This window comes from Poeciliopsis prolifica, unplaced genomic scaffold (assembly GCF_027474105.1).
Source record: "Poeciliopsis prolifica strain line A6 unplaced genomic scaffold, Auburn_PproV2 SCAFFOLD003, whole genome shotgun sequence".
Taxonomy (NCBI): Eukaryota; Metazoa; Chordata; class Actinopteri; order Cyprinodontiformes; family Poeciliidae; genus Poeciliopsis; species Poeciliopsis prolifica.
Window position 1 is genome coordinate 1930422 of NW_026562378.1, and position 17362 is coordinate 1947783.

The window sequence follows — 17362 nt, forward strand, 5'->3', positions numbered from 1 at the left end:
AGTGGTCTTTACATGATCTCGTCTCCTTTATTCACAATGAAATTACACTAAAATAATGTTTTTATTACTTTATTTCCAATAAGATGTATTTTTGACAGCTCTCAATAATGTAGTCAAGGGTACAGATGTAGGTTCTGTTTGCTGTTCGTTGACGAATTTTATTTTTTGCCATATTTTTCCAAAACTACATTTTTTTTCATCAAGTTATAATACAGCCAAGTACATGTTTTTACAAACAATAGATGAAAGAAGAGATTTGCAGTCTTTTTGATTGTTGGTTTGAGCTACATTTTACATCGCTACCACTGAAAGCTCAAGGCCAAACGCAGCACTTGCAGCCAGCATCGAAGACGGATCCGGTTCCACAGACGCGCTCGTACGTGGTGCCTCCAGCGCACATGTAGAACTTGGTCCTGTCGTCGGGGTGGGCATAGAGACCGTCAGCCTTGCCGTTGCAGAAGCCAGATCCCGGAGCATGTGTGGTGGTGGTGGTGGTGGTGGTTGGAGACGTGGTGCTAGCGCCAGGCTTGGGGGTGGTGGTTGAGGGCATTGGTGGAAGCTCTGTAAAGGCAGAATTATAGTATTACTACTCAAATACCACTCATAAATTTGTATTTCCCTTTTATAGTAAATAAACACTGAATAGTATTAATGAAGACATTGTCTCTTTCTAGTGTAGACTGAGGTTGAATGCCGCCATGCCTTACCGATGTTGAGAAGACTGCGCAGATGAGACAAGAGAGGGTGTCTCCCTTCTCCACAGAAGTTTCCAGAAAAGTCATCCAAATCAAGGGCCCAAACAAAGGCTCCACCAAACTTATTCTCCTGCAGGTAGTTGACCTGTTTGACCACAAATAAGAGATGCTGTTGGAATTGCTTCACACACAGTAGGTGTTCGGTGGAGAACGTCTATGTACCTTGGTCCTGTAGCTTTCCTTGTTGTCAAATCCCACCCACTCATTGTTTTTAGTTGCATATGGAACTTTCTGGTCATCGATCCACTGGATGGTGGTGTCCTTCAAGAAGTTGCAGATCTAAAGAATATAAAATATTGTCAGGAATATTGAACTATTTTCTTTATAGGCCATTGTCTGTCAAATACTACTAAAATGATACATATAATAAGTATCCAAAGGCAGTTGTTTACTTCATAGTAGGACCAGAATCCAGCTTCACGGGTGTATGGTCCGGCTGAAGCGGGTCCACTAGCAGGAGCTCCAACACCAGTGCTTGATGATGACAGGCGGAAGGTACGACCGTAGGCTGCGAATCCCATCCTCAGCTTCTCTAATGGGGCGCCATTGTCTCTCCAGTACCTCATTGCATAGTCCTAAGAATTTGATTGAACAAAAGGTAAATAAATAAATACATAAAAATACCTTGGTACCAAAACAATCAATTCATTATCTGCACATGCATAGATAGCCCTGCCAAGATCATATCTCATATGTGAATCTGTATTCACAGGGCAATACAGATTCACTCAGAACTAATAATGTTGCATGAACCCAATTACACCTAAACGCAAATTGGGGGATAGTTAACCTGACGTATGTTTGAGGATGGTATAAGGATGCAAAGGGATACTTACGGTATTGAAATAGATGAGGTCGCCTGCATCCTCAGACCCTTGGTACAGTGGGCTGTTATGGCCAGTGAACTGCTCCCAAGTTCCGTGGAAGTCATAGGTCATGACATTGATGAAGTCCAGTTCCCTAGGTAAACAAAACCCTTAGTCAACAACTCCCAGACTTCCGGTGAGAAACAACTTGACACAGCGCTTACTTGGCAACCTCAGCGATCTCGAATCCACCATCGATGGTCCCCTTCCCAGCAGGCACTGCAGCAGTCAGCATGAGCCGAGGCTTACCTGTGGCTGCAGCCTCTGCGGCATAAGCTGCAACAAGTTCCTGCAATAATCACCACAAAACTGTGAGGATGAAGATCAAAATAAAACATGGAAATATAGCTTTGCAAAAAAAAAAAAAAAAAAAGCTTTTTGTGTGTGTGTGTTCAACCTACCCTGCAGAGAAGAGTAAACCTCTGCTTGTCTTCAGGGGGGCTTCCACGGGCACCTGGGTACTCCCAGTCCAGATCCAGTCCATCGAATCCATGCAGCCTCAGGAATTTGATTGAAGACTGGATGAACTTCTGACGGTTTTCTGGTGTGGACACCATGATGGAAAACCTGCAGGAGACAGATTTTAAGGACTGAGACACTTTTTAGACAAAGTCAGCCAATAGTTATCAAGGTCGTTTGTCTCAGGAGTTTAAAAGACAATCAAGATGTGTCATCCTTGTATCAGGAAGTCATATTTGGTCCAACATTTTGATTTGCACAGTTACTCACTGAGTGGAGCCAAAGTTCCAGCCACCGACAGCCAGCAGAGTCTTCAGGTGCGGATTCCTAGAAACATAAAAAGAAAACAAAGTATTTGAAGAGCATTTAATGCAGTGTTGAATAGAAATGGAACTGCTTTAAGCTTTAAATGTTCATCGTAGAATATTCTGTCGTGTGACATAATGACCTTAACTAAGTTGACTTACTTCAACTTCAGGTCGTTGAAGGCCTTGTAGAGGACGTCGTCGTTCCATTCATAGGTCACCAGCTCGTTGGCGTGATTGATGATGGAGAAGGCATAGATCAGACTGGTACACAGATAGGGGTCTACGTTTTGCGGCAGGAATTTGCCTTCCCCAGGCCTGTACTGAGACCAGTTGGTGAAATAACACTCCATTCTGCTTGTGTATGCTGTGAAAGAGCAACAAAATATGAAATTGTAACCTCAAAGTGCAATTCTTCAAAATTACATATGTTAATTGTGTCGGTTGATGAAAGTGTATTATATCTTACCCAGCTGGACAAGCACCAGACACAAGGCTTTGGTGGAAGAAAAGAGTAGGGAAACAAATTAAACCATACATTCAACAATATGGATGGACCTCACAATGGCTGTTGAAGCATGATTTTTACAATACCTGCGATCAATACGAGCTTTGCCATGTTGTAATTTGTTTCTTTCTCGCAACTTCTTCAGATGACTACAAGCGAAAAGATAAACAGAGAGTTTCAAAATGAGAAACACAGAAAAGTCAGCAAAAAGCCAGTTTCAGCTAAATGTCAGCGTACGTCCTTCCCCTCATCAACTCACCGTGGGACCAGACCAAAAATCCAAAGAGTGGCAGCAAACTGTGGTCTTTTATACACTGCTGAAGAGAGAGAGAGAGCAAACGTTGCACCAACCTCCAACTCACTATAACCATAAATATAATGATCATTAGAACAAGTACAGATAAGACGGTACAATGCTACATATGGACAATAATTTACTTCGTCAGGGTCTAGGTGTTACTGAGATTGTGCAATAAATTACATATTATCATATCATTGATCAGCCAAAAAGACCTTTGAGCACTGTACATCAGTACAATGTTGTTGCTGTTGTCATGAGAACTTGCTCATGACAACAAATAATAATGCGGTTATTAAAATACTTCAGTCAGCTGCAGAAATTACATCCTTTACGCAAAGATAATGATGTACTTCAATTTGCTATTACATTTATATATTAATAGCTTCATGAATGAATTTCCTGCATGAAGGAGACTGTGACTTTAAATACGTAAAAAACACACAACAATGGAATAACTTCAGAAGGGTGAGATTTTTCTATTTTGCATTCACACACGGGGAAGCTATCTGTGCAGATCAGATTCAGAGTTGCATAAGGGGAATATAAAGCCGACGCAAATAAACTCAACAATATTTGATAACCTGATATATAATTGCCAGTTAAATTACTGGCGATTGTAATGACTCATGACCTTGATGCATACACCTTGCAGCAATAATAAAATCACAAATAAAATGCCAGATGTCAAAGCATAACAAGAATATTAACATGTAACATATTTCTGTATACTTTCAGCAAGACAAATTGTTTCCTGAGTGCATGTTAAAGTGGAAAGACCACTTAAAAAAATATGCTTATGTATGCTTATGATAGGAACTAATTACATTTACTCTATAACATTTACTTAAGTATTATTTTCAAGGAGTATTTTTACTATGCTGTACTTTGACCTTTACTTGAGTCATTTCTACTCTTACTTGACTAAAATTTCTGGATTTTCAACCCACTGAATGAAAAACGAATCAAAAATTCACCAGACACAGACACACATCTCCAGTTTTTGTTAAAGCTTCAGAAGTTTTTTTGTTGTTTTTTTTTTTATTGAAAGAAACCGATTTTGAAACATTTGTATTTTGCATAATTTTGTTGTTTTTGTTACTATTGTGAATTGTCATCAATTTTCTCCTTAAAATACCAAAACTTCCACTTGACTTTATAATTCGGTCCATCTGATCATGTGATATTTAAGTATTAGTTGATTGATGTTTTGATCAGTTACTCAGCACTCGAATAGACGTTTTTCTTGGACAACTGCTTTTTACTTTTAGTTGAGTAAAAATATGTTGAAGTAGTGCTACTTTTCCTTAACTACAAGTTTTGGGTACTCTGCCCACTATAATAATGAATAATTATTCATAAAATTGAATAATTAAATAATAATAATAAGAAGAAGAATGAATCATTTAATATGTCCCATATGTCGGCACTAAATGAGTACTGCCAACCTTCTAGTTGAAGTAGATTTATAGTTCAAATTTTATGCACCATGGTGTTTTAAGATCTCTCTCATTATTACACAGAGTTAAACAATAAAATATAATGATACTTATGTAACTAATGTGCAGGAGATAAACACCAGGATAAACTTGATGTTTATCCGCTGAAATCTTTATTAGGGGTAGGAGGCCTGCAGCAATGACATGACAGCATCAGCACTAAACTCAATACGCATAAACCATCAAGTTTATGCCACCAAGTGACCAAAACTGCTTATTCTCCAAATTGTTAAAATTTGGAGAATAAGCAGTTTTGGTCACTTGGTTGCATTATTGAAGTTACACACTGACAAGCAAACACAAAGGCTAACTGAGCGTCTCTCCAGCATAACCTGAGACATCAGTCAATTCAATTCAGTTCATTTCTATTGCAGTAATTCACAACAAATGTCATCTCAAGGTGCTTTACAGAGAAATCATTTCAATTCAGTCACACATACATTCCATTTGACCCTGGTTATCAAACAGTACACTATGCTCAGTTAATTATTCAAAGCAGATTAAAATGTTTCCGTGTAAAGAAACTGAGCAAATAGCGTCGTGTCTTTGACTTGCAGCATTCATTCTTCCTGGACGAACACGCAGGAACAACCGCTTGAAAATGTTGTTAGGGGATCCAATTCTATGCAAAATATTTTGCACAGCATTGATACGGGTCAGTGGGTTTACAAACGTTTGCACAAAACTACACATTTCGCATCACTTTAATGTGATTTAGACACGACCGCATGTTTGGACAAAATAAAGTCGGAAAAGAAAAGTATTTTGATCTTTGAACTTTCTAATATTTAAAGATTCTGTAGAGCAAGTGGTGGTCTTCTTTTCAAGTTGCATATAATACATGTTTTTGCTATGTATTCCTTAATATAGGAAAAACTTTCTAATATATGTAGTAAAGGCTCAGTCAAGATAAATGTGAAGTTTTGCCAGTAAAAACTACAGAAAAAGCAAAGGACAAGTTATGAAACAAATTTCAGCGATTCCTTTGAACTAGCGATTTATGCTGTATGGTTTCGTCAATGTGGCCTGTTTATCTAACTGCGCTATAAATATTTATCAGTTTAATAGCTAACACGTTTTATACTTCTAGTGTTATTTCCTTGTCTTTGCGTGATGTGCTTCCTTATCACCAGTTGAATAAAGTCATTGAACTGAAAAATTAATTCAACTCCTGGTATTTTTGCGTGTCTAATAAAGGATTGCTGAAGTGGAAAGGACGACAATCTATATCAGGTTGGTGCAGATCAGCGTAAAGTGTCTTACAGTGTTGTGGTAGATGTTGGTGACACTGGTAGGAGTTTGTCTCACAATCAATAGATTGCCCAGTCAAGACCTCTCTCTGCCGTTGTGACCTTGGGTAAAACACTCCACCTGAGTTACCCGCTGGTGGTGCTCTGAGGGTCTGGAGGTGCCAGTGCATGACCTCTGTGACCTCAGCAGTCTGACAGGATGTAGCGTACCACCATTTGGTTGTCAATGACTGAATGTAGGCTGAAGACGATTCGGAGACCTGATAACGCCTTCTACGAGTATCGGCCAATTCAAAGCAGAGTCCCGGGAGGCTTTGAGGTTGAAAAATGAAAGCAAAAAAGGTTTCCCTCTACTGTTAGACCAAACATGTTTTGCAGACTCTGTGATGGTCCTGCTTCTCTGAGAGGCCTCTTCCATCTCCTGACCAGAAGATGGAGGCTAACCCCAATTTTGTTTGATATGTAACTTGCGGATATCACAAATGATTTCAATAAAATCATTTTGTTGGCTAAAACACCTGAAAAAATAAATACATCAAATACACAAACACTGCTTCAATGACCATGATGTCCCTGAGCTTGATTGGAGCATTGCCAAGAGGAAAATTAAAGACATCAGACCCAACATGTAGATGACATAGAGGCTGCTATGGCTTTATGTCATTGGGTTTAGAGGGATGATATGCCCTAGAAAGCATACGGTCTAAAGCAGTGGCACCCAAAGTTGGTCCTCAGGAGCCGGCATCCTGCATGTTTTAGTTCCCTCCCTGGTGGTAGTAACAACCTTTTCAGCATGTCATTGTTCATCTCAGGACTGCTAACGAGCCATCATTTGATCCGTTAAACCAGACAGAAAACTAAAACATGCAGGATGCCGGCCCTTGAGGGCCAACAGTGGGCACCACTGGTCTAAAGGAAGATATATGGTCATTTGTCTTTGGTTTGGCAACCAACCGTTGACGGAAGTTGGGTTGGAGAGCCTAAAGTTTAAAGGGGCAGTTTCAATTAGAAAGCAACAGAGAGGCTTTTATCAATGTGATCTATGCTTTGTTTTCAATTGGTGATTTTGTTCCATGACGTTATAGTGATTGTTTTTATGATGTAAAGCACTTTGAACTGCCTTGCTGCTGAAATGTGCTACACAAATCAACTTGATTTGACTTGACTCTGCATTCTGTGCCGCATTGATCCAGTAATTCACGTTAAAGGAGACCCAACCAACTATTATGGTTTCAGCAAGATTACCATGCCTTTAAACAGTTAGGAAAAGCCTAGATGGTTATATTATTATATAGTAACACCTGTTCTGTCAGGAGGAATGGGCCAAAATTCCAGCAAACTCCTTTGAAGTGATTTCTGTAGGAAACCCAACGTACTTGAGCCAAGTCAAACAATTTATAGGTCATTCTACAGAAATGTTAGTTCTAAGGAAATGTTTGAAAACTTGAGAATTTGAAGAACTTTTTAACTTTGTTCATCAAAACTGGACCACATAAACTTTTGTCTGATTCAATGCCAAGCAGTGAGGAAAAAACTTACAACACAATATTCATAACTATCAGCTGTAACATTCTATTCATGTTAATCATAAGTGTGTTTTCAAATAGCCCCGTCTTGAAAGATAAACCTTTATTGACCAATGTAACTCTAAAATGTTACATATAAATATACACAATTATTGAACATTTTTCTGTTGTTGTTAAACTTAATGCATATGAAACCAATTTGATCGGCCTTGACTTTAATACCCTACAACTCACAGGTCAAATACAGAATCTGAAGGACGTTCTGATCTGAAACTGCCCTGATTTTCTCTGGCTGAGCCGATGACCTCTGGACTATTGTTATCTGTGCAGCTGGCGGCTCAAGCTTCAAGGTCTCTGGCCTCTGTGCGTCATCTCATCCTCTTCTGAAATGAGACCTACTAAAGTCTCTACTTTGCTGACGGTGTGGATGCGATGTGTGAAGAGCAGTCCTGGGTGTCACGAACACGGAGGAAGAGGTCAGACGTAGTAAGACCCGACACAGAAACAGACACTGACTCTGACCAGGGAACTGATCTGTGTTCTTTCTGTGATTGTGTTGAAGCCAGAACCAAAGTCCATGAATGGGTACAGGCACCAGTTCAGGCAGCCATTCAAAACTCAAAAACATTGTAGAACCAGATTCTTTGTTTTTACATCATGTTGAACAGTCATGCATACATATGAAGTGTGTGTTGATGCTGTTTGCCAAGGTGAGCTCAGACACTAACAGACTGTCTGATTTCATGGCAGCCATCAGCCTAATGTAGCCTGAGATTTTTGACCTGGATCCATATCTATATTGCCTTTATCTTTCATTTTTCAAGACACACAAAGGCAGTTAAGCTCGGTGTAAGAAGTCATTGTTATTTCTTATATCTTGTATCCTGTTTATGTAAGAGAACAAAGATAAATGACTAATCTCTCCATTGATAACATGAGTAATAAACATTATAAGGTATTTAGAACGGCTTCATTATGTCAACAGTCTACGTAAGATCAGATCATTTCAATCAAATGTTTTATTACTGGTGGATTCAGGAGAATAAAAATTAAGTGAAGGACAAGTATATTAAAATTCTGTCATATGAAATCTGTAAGTTTCAACCTAAAGTCACATAGGAACAAAAATATGCTGCTGTATATAGGAAAATATCACTCAATACATCAAGCAATATTTTCCCACATATGAGATTTCATATCTGGGAAATTCGTATTTTCAAATATATTGCCATTTTCATACACTCTTGTCCCTAGAGGGGTCAGGAGATGCTGGTCTATCTCCAGCTAACGTTTTGGTCGAGAGGCGGGGTCACGCTGGACAGGTCGCCAGTCTGTCCAGGGCAACACAGAGACAAACAGGACAAACAACCATGTACACACACACACCTAGGGAGAATTTAGAAAGATCAATTAATCTGCAGTCATGTTTCTGGACTGTGGGAGGAACCCGGAGAACCCGGAGAGAACCCGCGCATGCACAGGAAGAACATGCAAACTTCATGCACAAAGACCCCAGGCTGGGAATCGAACCCAGGACCTTCTTGCTGCAAGACAACAGTCCACATGTAAATGCAGCTCTGATGTATGAATGACTTCTGAACATAAAGCTTCAGAAAAGCATAGAGATAATCTGGGGCCTAATAGATATGCACCCATCTGATACTGAAAACCATTCTAGATCTGGTATCAGTGACAATGTGGCCTATAGGCATAAGGTCAGATCTATTAGGTCTAGATCTATGCTTTGTTCTCTGATTTCAAAACAGCCATTTCCAAGAGGCTAATTTCCACAGAATGTTTTGATGAAGAAAAAATGTATTAATCACCTTGAAAATGGCAGAAACATTTCTAAGTAATGTTGAAAATGACAAATGGCTTTCTTAATTCTTAGTAAAAAAATAAATAAATACAGCCTACTTGTATTCTGAAACACCGATTCACCCATCCTATTCCCACCCTGTTCTCTTTTCCACTATAATCTCAAACCAACACATACGCTCAGGCACATGCAGAGGGGCTCATCGTGGACGTCAGGAGGAACGCTGACCTGCACCCACCCATCCACATCAAGGGAATAGCGGTGGAGCGTCCGAACAGCTTTAAGTTTCTGGGAGTCCACATCTCTGAGGACTTGACTTGGACGACCAACTGCTCCAAACTCGTCAGGAAGGCGCACCAGCGCCTCTTCTTCATGAGGACCTTGAGGAAGAACCACCTGTCCTCAGAGATCCTCACCAACTTTTACCGCTGCACCATTGAGAACATCCTCACCACTGCATCACAGTTTGGTATGGGAGCTGCACTGTCTCCGACCGGAAGGCTCTGCAGAGGGTGGTGAAAACTGCCCAGCACATCGCCGGTGCATCGCTCCCTGCCATCACTGACATCTACAGGAAGCGGTGTCTGAAAAGGGCCTGGAAAATTACCAAGGACTTCATTCACCCTGCACACACGCTCTTCTCTCTCCTACCCTCTGGGAGACGTTACAGAAGCCTACGGACCAGAACCACCAGGCACCGGAACAGCTTCTTCCCCACAGCTGTCACGCTCCTGAACGCCTCCTGACACTAACTATAAGGACTGTACCCCCCCATCCCCGGACTGTTCCCCTCATATACATGATCTGTAGATAATCTTTATATAATCTGTAAATCTAATCTGCCATTATTTATCCTGTATTATAAAACAACTTATATATATATATATATATATACAATCCATTCTTCATATTCCTGTATTTTCCGTATAATCTGTGTAATTTGTATAATATGTACATAGCTCTCATATTTATATTTATATTTATATTTGTACAAAACATTCTATTTATAGCATGTCAATATTATTCTCTGTTCATATATTGTACAACTGTTTATACATATTTATATCCTGTATAGCACTTCTGGATAGATGCAAACCACATTTCGCTGCTTTGTACACGTGACAGTGCAATGACAATAAAGTTGAATTCTATTCTGTTCTATAATACTACAATTTTTTAAAAAAAATTCAATTCTGTATTTTTTATTTTATCTGTATGTCAGAAGTCCTGCTTGTGCCCCTCAGCAATAATATTTAGCTAAATATAATAATTTAGCGAAATAAACTGTTATTTTAAAAAAGTTACTTTTAATGTAACTTAGTAACTTTCCAAATCAAGTAATCAATAATCCAACTAAGTTACTTTTTCAAGGAGTAATCAGTAATCCCATTAAAGTTACTTTTTCAAAGTAACTATGCCATCCCTGTATATAGTAGGATTCAATTATATTCTTGATTAAGATGAGAATATGTTGCTATGTTGTTGTACGGAGTTTTAAGATCTTGTTCAATGTGGCCCTTTTTAACTTTGAGCCCCGGCCCCTCCAAAGGTCTCTGCCCGGCCCTGCATACACTACAGCGTCAGTAAGAGTTGTTTTCTTGTTGACTGCCTGTCTACGCAGCATGAAATATTTCACCCAGTCGAAAGTCCAGCCTGCGTTATTGCTACTGACAGATTATCTTGCTAGGTGGTCTAATAATCAACCGCTTCTCAAAATGGTAAATTGTCTTCTTTAAACATAGAAATATGTCAGTACAGTTGTGAATTTCATTTAGCCTTTCAGGTCAGTGAGGATGTTTTCCTGTCAGCATGGGGCGATGAGAGTCATCTCAAAGCCGGTTGTGAAAGTGAATGGATAAATGTAACAGCACCCCTTAGTGTCTTTCTCGGGAACAACAGGATGAAAATATTGGTTGTTTCCGCCTGCAACACTTTCTCCTTCTCAACGAACCTCCTGTGAGAATCTATGAGCATATAGATATAAAGAGAAATCCTATAGCATGTCTCACTCAGTTTGATGTAAAACCTGCAACTGCTGTTATTATTTCCTTCCTGAAAATGAACACATATTGTTGTTTTGCTTTTAGATATTGGTTGTCTTGTTAAATTGCTTTTCATATGTTATCGATTAGATCTAGTAGAAGGAGTTCTCTGTTTTTGACAGCCTTTATAGATAAAGTCCATTGAATGTGATTCTGTGTGAGAACCTGAATTTGAGTTAGGTTGGTCACAGCTTGGGGATTTGTATCAACAAGTCTAAATCTGATTTTGTCTGTTGAAGAATTATCTCTGTGGTGGATCAGGGTTATCAGGCAGCTTGTGGTTTGTCTTTTTACGCAAATGAGATTGCTTTGACTTTTTTTTTTTTCATTTCTGAACCGTATCTGATGGTTGATATGACAAGAACCACCTTTAAAAAACAGTCATGTAGCAATATTAATTTATTAAAGCTAATCTGGACATGACAATGTTTCAAATTGCCATCGTAGTGCAACAACTGTCTTGCGTTAAACATTTTGTCACCTTAGTCAGATTACACAAATTGTCTTTTAAAGTGATATAATATTGTGATATTGATCATATTTGTTGCATTTGTTCAAAAACATTCTAATGTCTCCAAAACTGAGTCAGACACAATGAGATTTTATCACTGATTTATTTTGGGCTCTTGAGCCCCACTCCTGAGGTCAGCTCTGGGTACGAACGTTCGATGAGATGTTACAATTTCTTGAGGATGCTTATCTGGCTTAGGGCCAGTTGCAGCACTTGCAGGAATCCCAGTAGATGAGACCAGGCTGACAGCGGTGGAGGTAAGTGTTTCCCTGGAAGCACTGGAAGTAGGTGGTCTTATCAGCTGTGTTCTCGTACAGCCCATCAGGACGCCCAGCACAAAAAGAGGCAATGGGATCCCTGGTGGTGGTGGGTCGTGGTGTGGTAGTTGGCTTTGGAGCAAAACCTTCATATGGAGACAACAGAAGAAAATTAATCTATAGATGAAGTGATTAAAACAGTAGAAGATAGTAGAAGAGAAGAAGAAAATGTACCCATTGACATTCTGAGGTGGTTGATCAGGGGGTATGCTCCTTCTGAACAGAACGATCCGCTAAAGTCATCCATGTCCAGAGTCCACACATGAGCGCCGCCCAAAGACTCTGCAGTCATAAACTGGACCTAAAAGATCAAAAGAAAAGGCCATCAGGTTGATAGAAACAGGTAATAATGACTGAATTGATAAATGGAAAAACAGCTTTACTTACCTTGGAAGAAAAGCTGCGTTTGTCATCGTAGCCCACCCACGCGCTGCTGTAGGTGGCATAAGGAACATGCTGCTCAGAGATCCAGGAAACTGCTGCAGTGTTGGTGAAGTCACAGATCTGGGAGCAGAACCGAGACAGAACATTGAGTCGTAAACAACTAAACTTGGCAAAACTTTCTGCTCAACTTTCTGCTCTAAATGTGTCTTTTCTCATTTACACGTAGATCAACGTATACTGTTGATCCACTGCATTTACAAAACTTTCTCACTATCGTAATTATTTCTGACGTGTGCCATAAAGTTAAAGGAGTTCGTTAATGCCGAAGCCGTACCTCGTAGTAGGCCCAGAAGCCAGCGGTACGGGTGTAGGGCCCAGCCTCTGCGGGGCCGTTGGATGGAGCTCCCAGGCCGTTTGCCGACGTGCTGAGACGGTAGGTCCGGCCGTATGTTGGAAAACCCAGGAGCAGCTTCTCCGCTGGTGCCCCCAGAGACCTCCATTGAGACACTGAGGAGTTCTGTGGAAAAATAGTTTCAAAGTACAATGTGAAAGGTTTTACAATGTGGATATAAAACATTCACTCAAATTTGATGAAGGCTGTCCAGAAGGCTGGCTGGGTTGACAAGCAACAGTAAAGTAGGATCTTTAGTTTAGAAAACAATATTTACAATAAATAGCACTTTAAAGCACTGGTGACATTTTTATTCAATCTATATTCACTCAGCCTGAATGTAGATTGAATATAAGTCAATTGAGAATCGAGGTCTAGTTTCTTACGATGTTGTAGTGAAATTGTGATCCGACGTCAACGGAGCTGCGGTACAGTGGGCTGTTGTGTCCAGTCATTGGCTCCCAGTGTCCATGGAAATCGTAGTTCATGATGTTCATGAAGTCCATGAGGCTGTTGGAATACAGATAGAAACAGAATTTTTTGAATAACATGAAGGCCAAATTCATAGAAACCTGGAAAATGAGGTTGTTGTTAACAGTTAGGTCCTGTGAGCGGCTACTGTGTGGCTGTCTGCTGATCCCGTTAACCTTGGTCAATGAACGATTTCAAACTATTTCAGACTCAGATTTATCTCAGTGAAGAAAATTTGAACAGAAATATTTTAAAATACAATTTTTTCTTCTTGTAAATATGTGTATAGACAGTGGTTTTACAAAAATAGAAAATCAAGACTGAATTAGTGCAAATATGCAAGTATTGATTCGGTTGTGAAACTTACGATGCGATCTTGCTGACTTCGTATGCCTTGTCAATGGTTGAAACGAAGCCGGCCACGTTGGCTGAAAGCAGCAGCCTTGTCATCCTGTTTTCTGTGGCGTCATCCTGGAACGCCTTGGCCAGCTCCTGTACGCAGACAGACAGACACAAAGAGATTTCAATTTAGAAATGAGAATCTTTGTTTTGACACTGAAAATAAGCAAAAATCTAATGTACTGTTCCATTTACGACTGAATGATCCCACCTTACATAAGGACTAAGGACAAACTTCTCCAAAGCAGAAGTTAGATAATAGATAACAGCACATTAGAAGTTGCTGTAAGGGGTATCGATGAAGCCTCTGCTCACCGAGACCAGCAGAGTGAACCTCTCCCTGTCCTCCGGTGGGCTGCCGTTGTGTCCAGGATACTCCCAGGCCAGATTCAGCCCGTCAAAGTTATGGGTGCGCAGGAAGCTGATTGCTGACTTGATGAAGGCTTGTCGAGTCTCTGGTTTGCCAACCATGGCAATGAATCTGAAAGAAAAACATTTTGCATCTGCTATAAGGATTCAGTACTTAGGAAACGTTCAGTGCATTTAACAGTAAGTGTTGATTAATTGGGACTTACGGGCTCACTCCATTTACAGTGCCTCCGACAGACAGCAGTGTCTTCAGTGCAGGGTTGCTAAGTGACAAAGACAGGCAGAAAATGGGGTAAACCTTAAAACAAGTAAAGAAATTTTCTGTCATAATTATGCCAGGCCTATGTAGTTTAAACAGCTTCGCAGTGGGCTAGAAAAATGGAACATTTCCATCCATCCATTCATTGCTATGTGGTTATATGGGATCAAGTCCAGGGGGAATCCCTGGTGTCTCTCCCCTCCGTGACACCCCCAACTCATTTTGGGGAATCCAAAGGATTCCCTGGTCACCTGGGATAGGTAATCTCTCACATAAGTTTTGGCTCTTCACCAGGGAAATTTCCCAAAGGAGCAAACTGATCAAATAAGCAACCTCTGAACAACTGGGCCTTGAGATTCTGTTCTTTATGCCAGATTATTTAAAAAGTTTCTCCAATCCTAGATACATCATACTCCAGTATTCCCCCACAAAATCCCCCATGGGACATGGCCGCAAGGTTCAACAATTCATCAGAGTCTCTTCCATAACACCCCTCTCAGGCTGCCTGGTAAGGAAGCCACTGTCTCTTTCCTAAAAGTTGGAAGTGGGAGGAGTGCATGCTCCAAGTCAATGCTTTGGCCAACTCTGCTAGGTTTCCTTAGATCAGGAGAGTCAAACTCCAGTCTTTGATGGCTCTGCAACTTTCAGACGAGTCTTTTTCCAACACGCCGGAATCAAAACACTGAACTGCCTCTTCAGTATGCAGTCCAGAATTCTGGATAATAAAATTGATTCTGGTTTAAGGGTAAGTTACATACTTCTATTAGATTTACCACCATTTCCTTTTTATCTCGTTTGGCGTTTCAGGATTCCATTATGTTTTAAGTTAATTTTGTGCCCCATAAATTTTACTGATAACTTTGTCGAAATGTTGCCTACTCTAGACACAATGTTCTGAAACAAGGGACCAGATTAATGCGTTACTGACGTGTTGATGGTACAATTGTTTATGACATTTCTGCTCAAGCCATTTATTGATCTGTCAGGTGTCCGATATGTGTCCCCCCAATGACAGACTCATTCCTACACCCTTGGTCGCTTTGCACTTACGATTTCTTCAGGCCGTTAAGGCTGGCGTACATCTCTTGATCATTCCATTCAATGGTAGTGATCTGGTTGAAGCTGTTGATGGTGGCCAGGGTGTAGATGACATGGGTGCAGAGGAAAGGGTCAATGTTGTCCGGGGTGAATTTAGCACTGCTGGGTCTGTACTGGGCCCAGTTGGTCATGTGGCACACCAGCTTATTGGAGGAAGCTGAGGGCATTTGGAAAGGAGCCATAAAGACGGTCAGCATTTGGTCCCAAAAAAAATGCAACTTTATTATTTATTTTACAGCTGAAACTCACCGATGTGTGCGAGGACCAGAAAGCCCACGGCGGCTATCAGACAAAGAGAGAGAGGACGATTATGAAGACCCAAACACAAATATAGTAATTATAGGTTATACTTTACTGACAAAAATAAAGTGTCACATCTTAATAAAAAATAAACAGCAAGACCTGATGCTCTTTCTGATTGCAGAGAGACAGATGAAACATAATTGTTGTGCACAATGACCTGTCTTGTTCCAGTACATTTCTCATGTTGCCATGTTATTTTATCTCAATATTTGGACACACCTATAACTAAAAAGAAAGCTAGGTTATTTCTCAGCTGCTAAGCTCTTAATGTTTGAGGTACCAACCCCATATTATCTTATTATCTGCACTAAATGATCACCTAAACAGTTCAAATCTATAATCCAGACTTTACATAATGATTATGATCACAATGAGTAAGTAGAAGAAGGAGCAGCAACAGCAGCAGCTTGACAGCTGTATATATTTAACACACAATAAAATCCATTCTTTGCTGTCCTTGGTTTGAATGCTTATCGGCTTGAAGACTGAATAAAGATGGTTTACCCAGGAGTAGTTTAGTCATTTTGTCCTGTTTGGGGTTCCGATCCCTTCACTGCTGCAGATCTGCAATGGCAAAAAAAAAATTAAAAACAGAAAGCATGGAGATTAAGAAAAAAAAATTATATATATATATATAATATCAATTAAATTTCTAAGTAATAACATTCTGTTTGTGCATAAAACAAAAACCAGTACCGTTCTTCACGAGGAACAAAGCAGAGTCCTGCCTTCGCTACACAGGGTTCTTATTTATATTATTCTAATTAATGACTAAAAGAAGGCGGCAAAGTGCAGCTGATAAGATGGAGAGCTGATTAAAGTGATTAATAACCCGACTTCAAGGGCAGAGCGGTCAAACATCTGGACATCCGGGAAAATGAGCCTCAGTATCAGGCTGGGAGCAGCGATAGGTGTAATCAGTTTATACAACGTCTCTGTAAATGAAAACCATACAAAGAAAGATGATCAAATAAAACATTACTAGGGAAGAGTTGGATATATCTCTGGGAAAGAAGCTTGCAACTTCCTGCATGAAATGTTGATTTGCGTCCCGATGAACTTTGACCCTGGAGCCAGGAGCATTTAATGAGCCAAAGGGGAGCTACTATTAAAGGGTCAGTTCCACATAAACACTACATTTGTCACGTTGCTGGCTCACTGAACCTTAAAACTGCCGACTAAGAAGTTTTACATGTAGAGTTTCACCAAATAACAATTGTAAACTTACCTGAGTTTTTTTTTTTTATAACTGAGATGGACAAAGACAATAAAGCTTTATTGTCTTTGTGATGGTTGCATAAGTGTCCACACCCTTAAAGAAAAACTCACCACATACGTGCTCAGTATTAAGGTTTGAATCTGTTCATTTCAATGGATATGAACTATGTTTCTCTATACAATTTTTTAAAATGTTTTTCAGACCACGTTTGTTATGAATCAGGGGGATAAATAGACAAAGCTGAACTTAATGTGATGAATTCATACATCATGTCATCCACTTGGATTGTGTATGGATTTTTGAATCATTGATTT

General features: G+C 39.9%; 2 protein-coding genes across 2 annotated transcripts; both read right to left on the minus strand.

Moving 5' to 3' along the window:
• Positions 1-53: 53 nt before the first annotated feature.
• On the minus strand, positions 54-3183 carry LOC129358315 (acidic mammalian chitinase-like). Its single transcript, XM_055027278.1, has 12 exons — positions 3153-3183; positions 2980-3042; positions 2855-2881; positions 2548-2752; positions 2351-2407; positions 2023-2188; positions 1786-1910; positions 1592-1715; positions 1148-1330; positions 918-1034; positions 708-840; positions 54-561 (listed from the first exon to the last, which is right to left on the minus strand). The coding sequence occupies exons 2-12, from the start codon at positions 3002-3004 to the stop codon at positions 314-316; spliced, it is 1410 nt and encodes a 469-aa protein (XP_054883253.1). The 5' UTR covers positions 3005-3042; positions 3153-3183; the 3' UTR covers positions 54-313.
• Positions 3184-11922: 8739 nt separating this feature from the next.
• Positions 11923-16571, minus strand: chia.1 (chitinase, acidic.1). Its single transcript, XM_055027279.1, has 12 exons — positions 16526-16571; positions 16334-16393; positions 15776-15808; positions 15479-15683; positions 14376-14432; positions 14116-14281; positions 13769-13893; positions 13317-13440; positions 12874-13056; positions 12543-12659; positions 12330-12456; positions 11923-12241 (listed from the first exon to the last, which is right to left on the minus strand). Exons 2-12 carry the CDS (start codon positions 16350-16352, stop codon positions 12033-12035), a joined length of 1365 nt encoding a protein of 454 aa, XP_054883254.1. The 5' UTR covers positions 16353-16393; positions 16526-16571; the 3' UTR covers positions 11923-12032.
• Positions 16572-17362: the final 791 nt, after the last annotated feature.

Bases quoted from the DNA above. Each gene is read 5' to 3' on its own strand.
- LOC129358315 (XM_055027278.1), bottom strand. From the start codon at position 3,004: ATGGCAAAGCTCGTATTGATCGCAG. The intron at 1,331-1,591 runs GTAAGTATCCCT...TCAAATTCTTAG, and splicing joins ACCTCATCTATTTCAATACC to GACTATGCAATGAGGTACTG. The intron at 562-707 runs GTAAGGCATGGC...CTGCCTTTACAG, and splicing joins GCGCAGTCTTCTCAACATCG to AGCTTCCACCAATGCCCTCA.
- chia.1 (XM_055027279.1), bottom strand. The intron at 14,282-14,375 runs GTAAGTCCCAAT...TTTTTCTTTCAG, and splicing joins ACTGTAAATGGAGTGAGCCC to ATTCATTGCCATGGTTGGCA. The intron at 13,441-13,768 runs GTAAGTTTCACA...GTATTCCAACAG, and splicing joins GAAGTCAGCAAGATCGCATC to CCTCATGGACTTCATGAACA.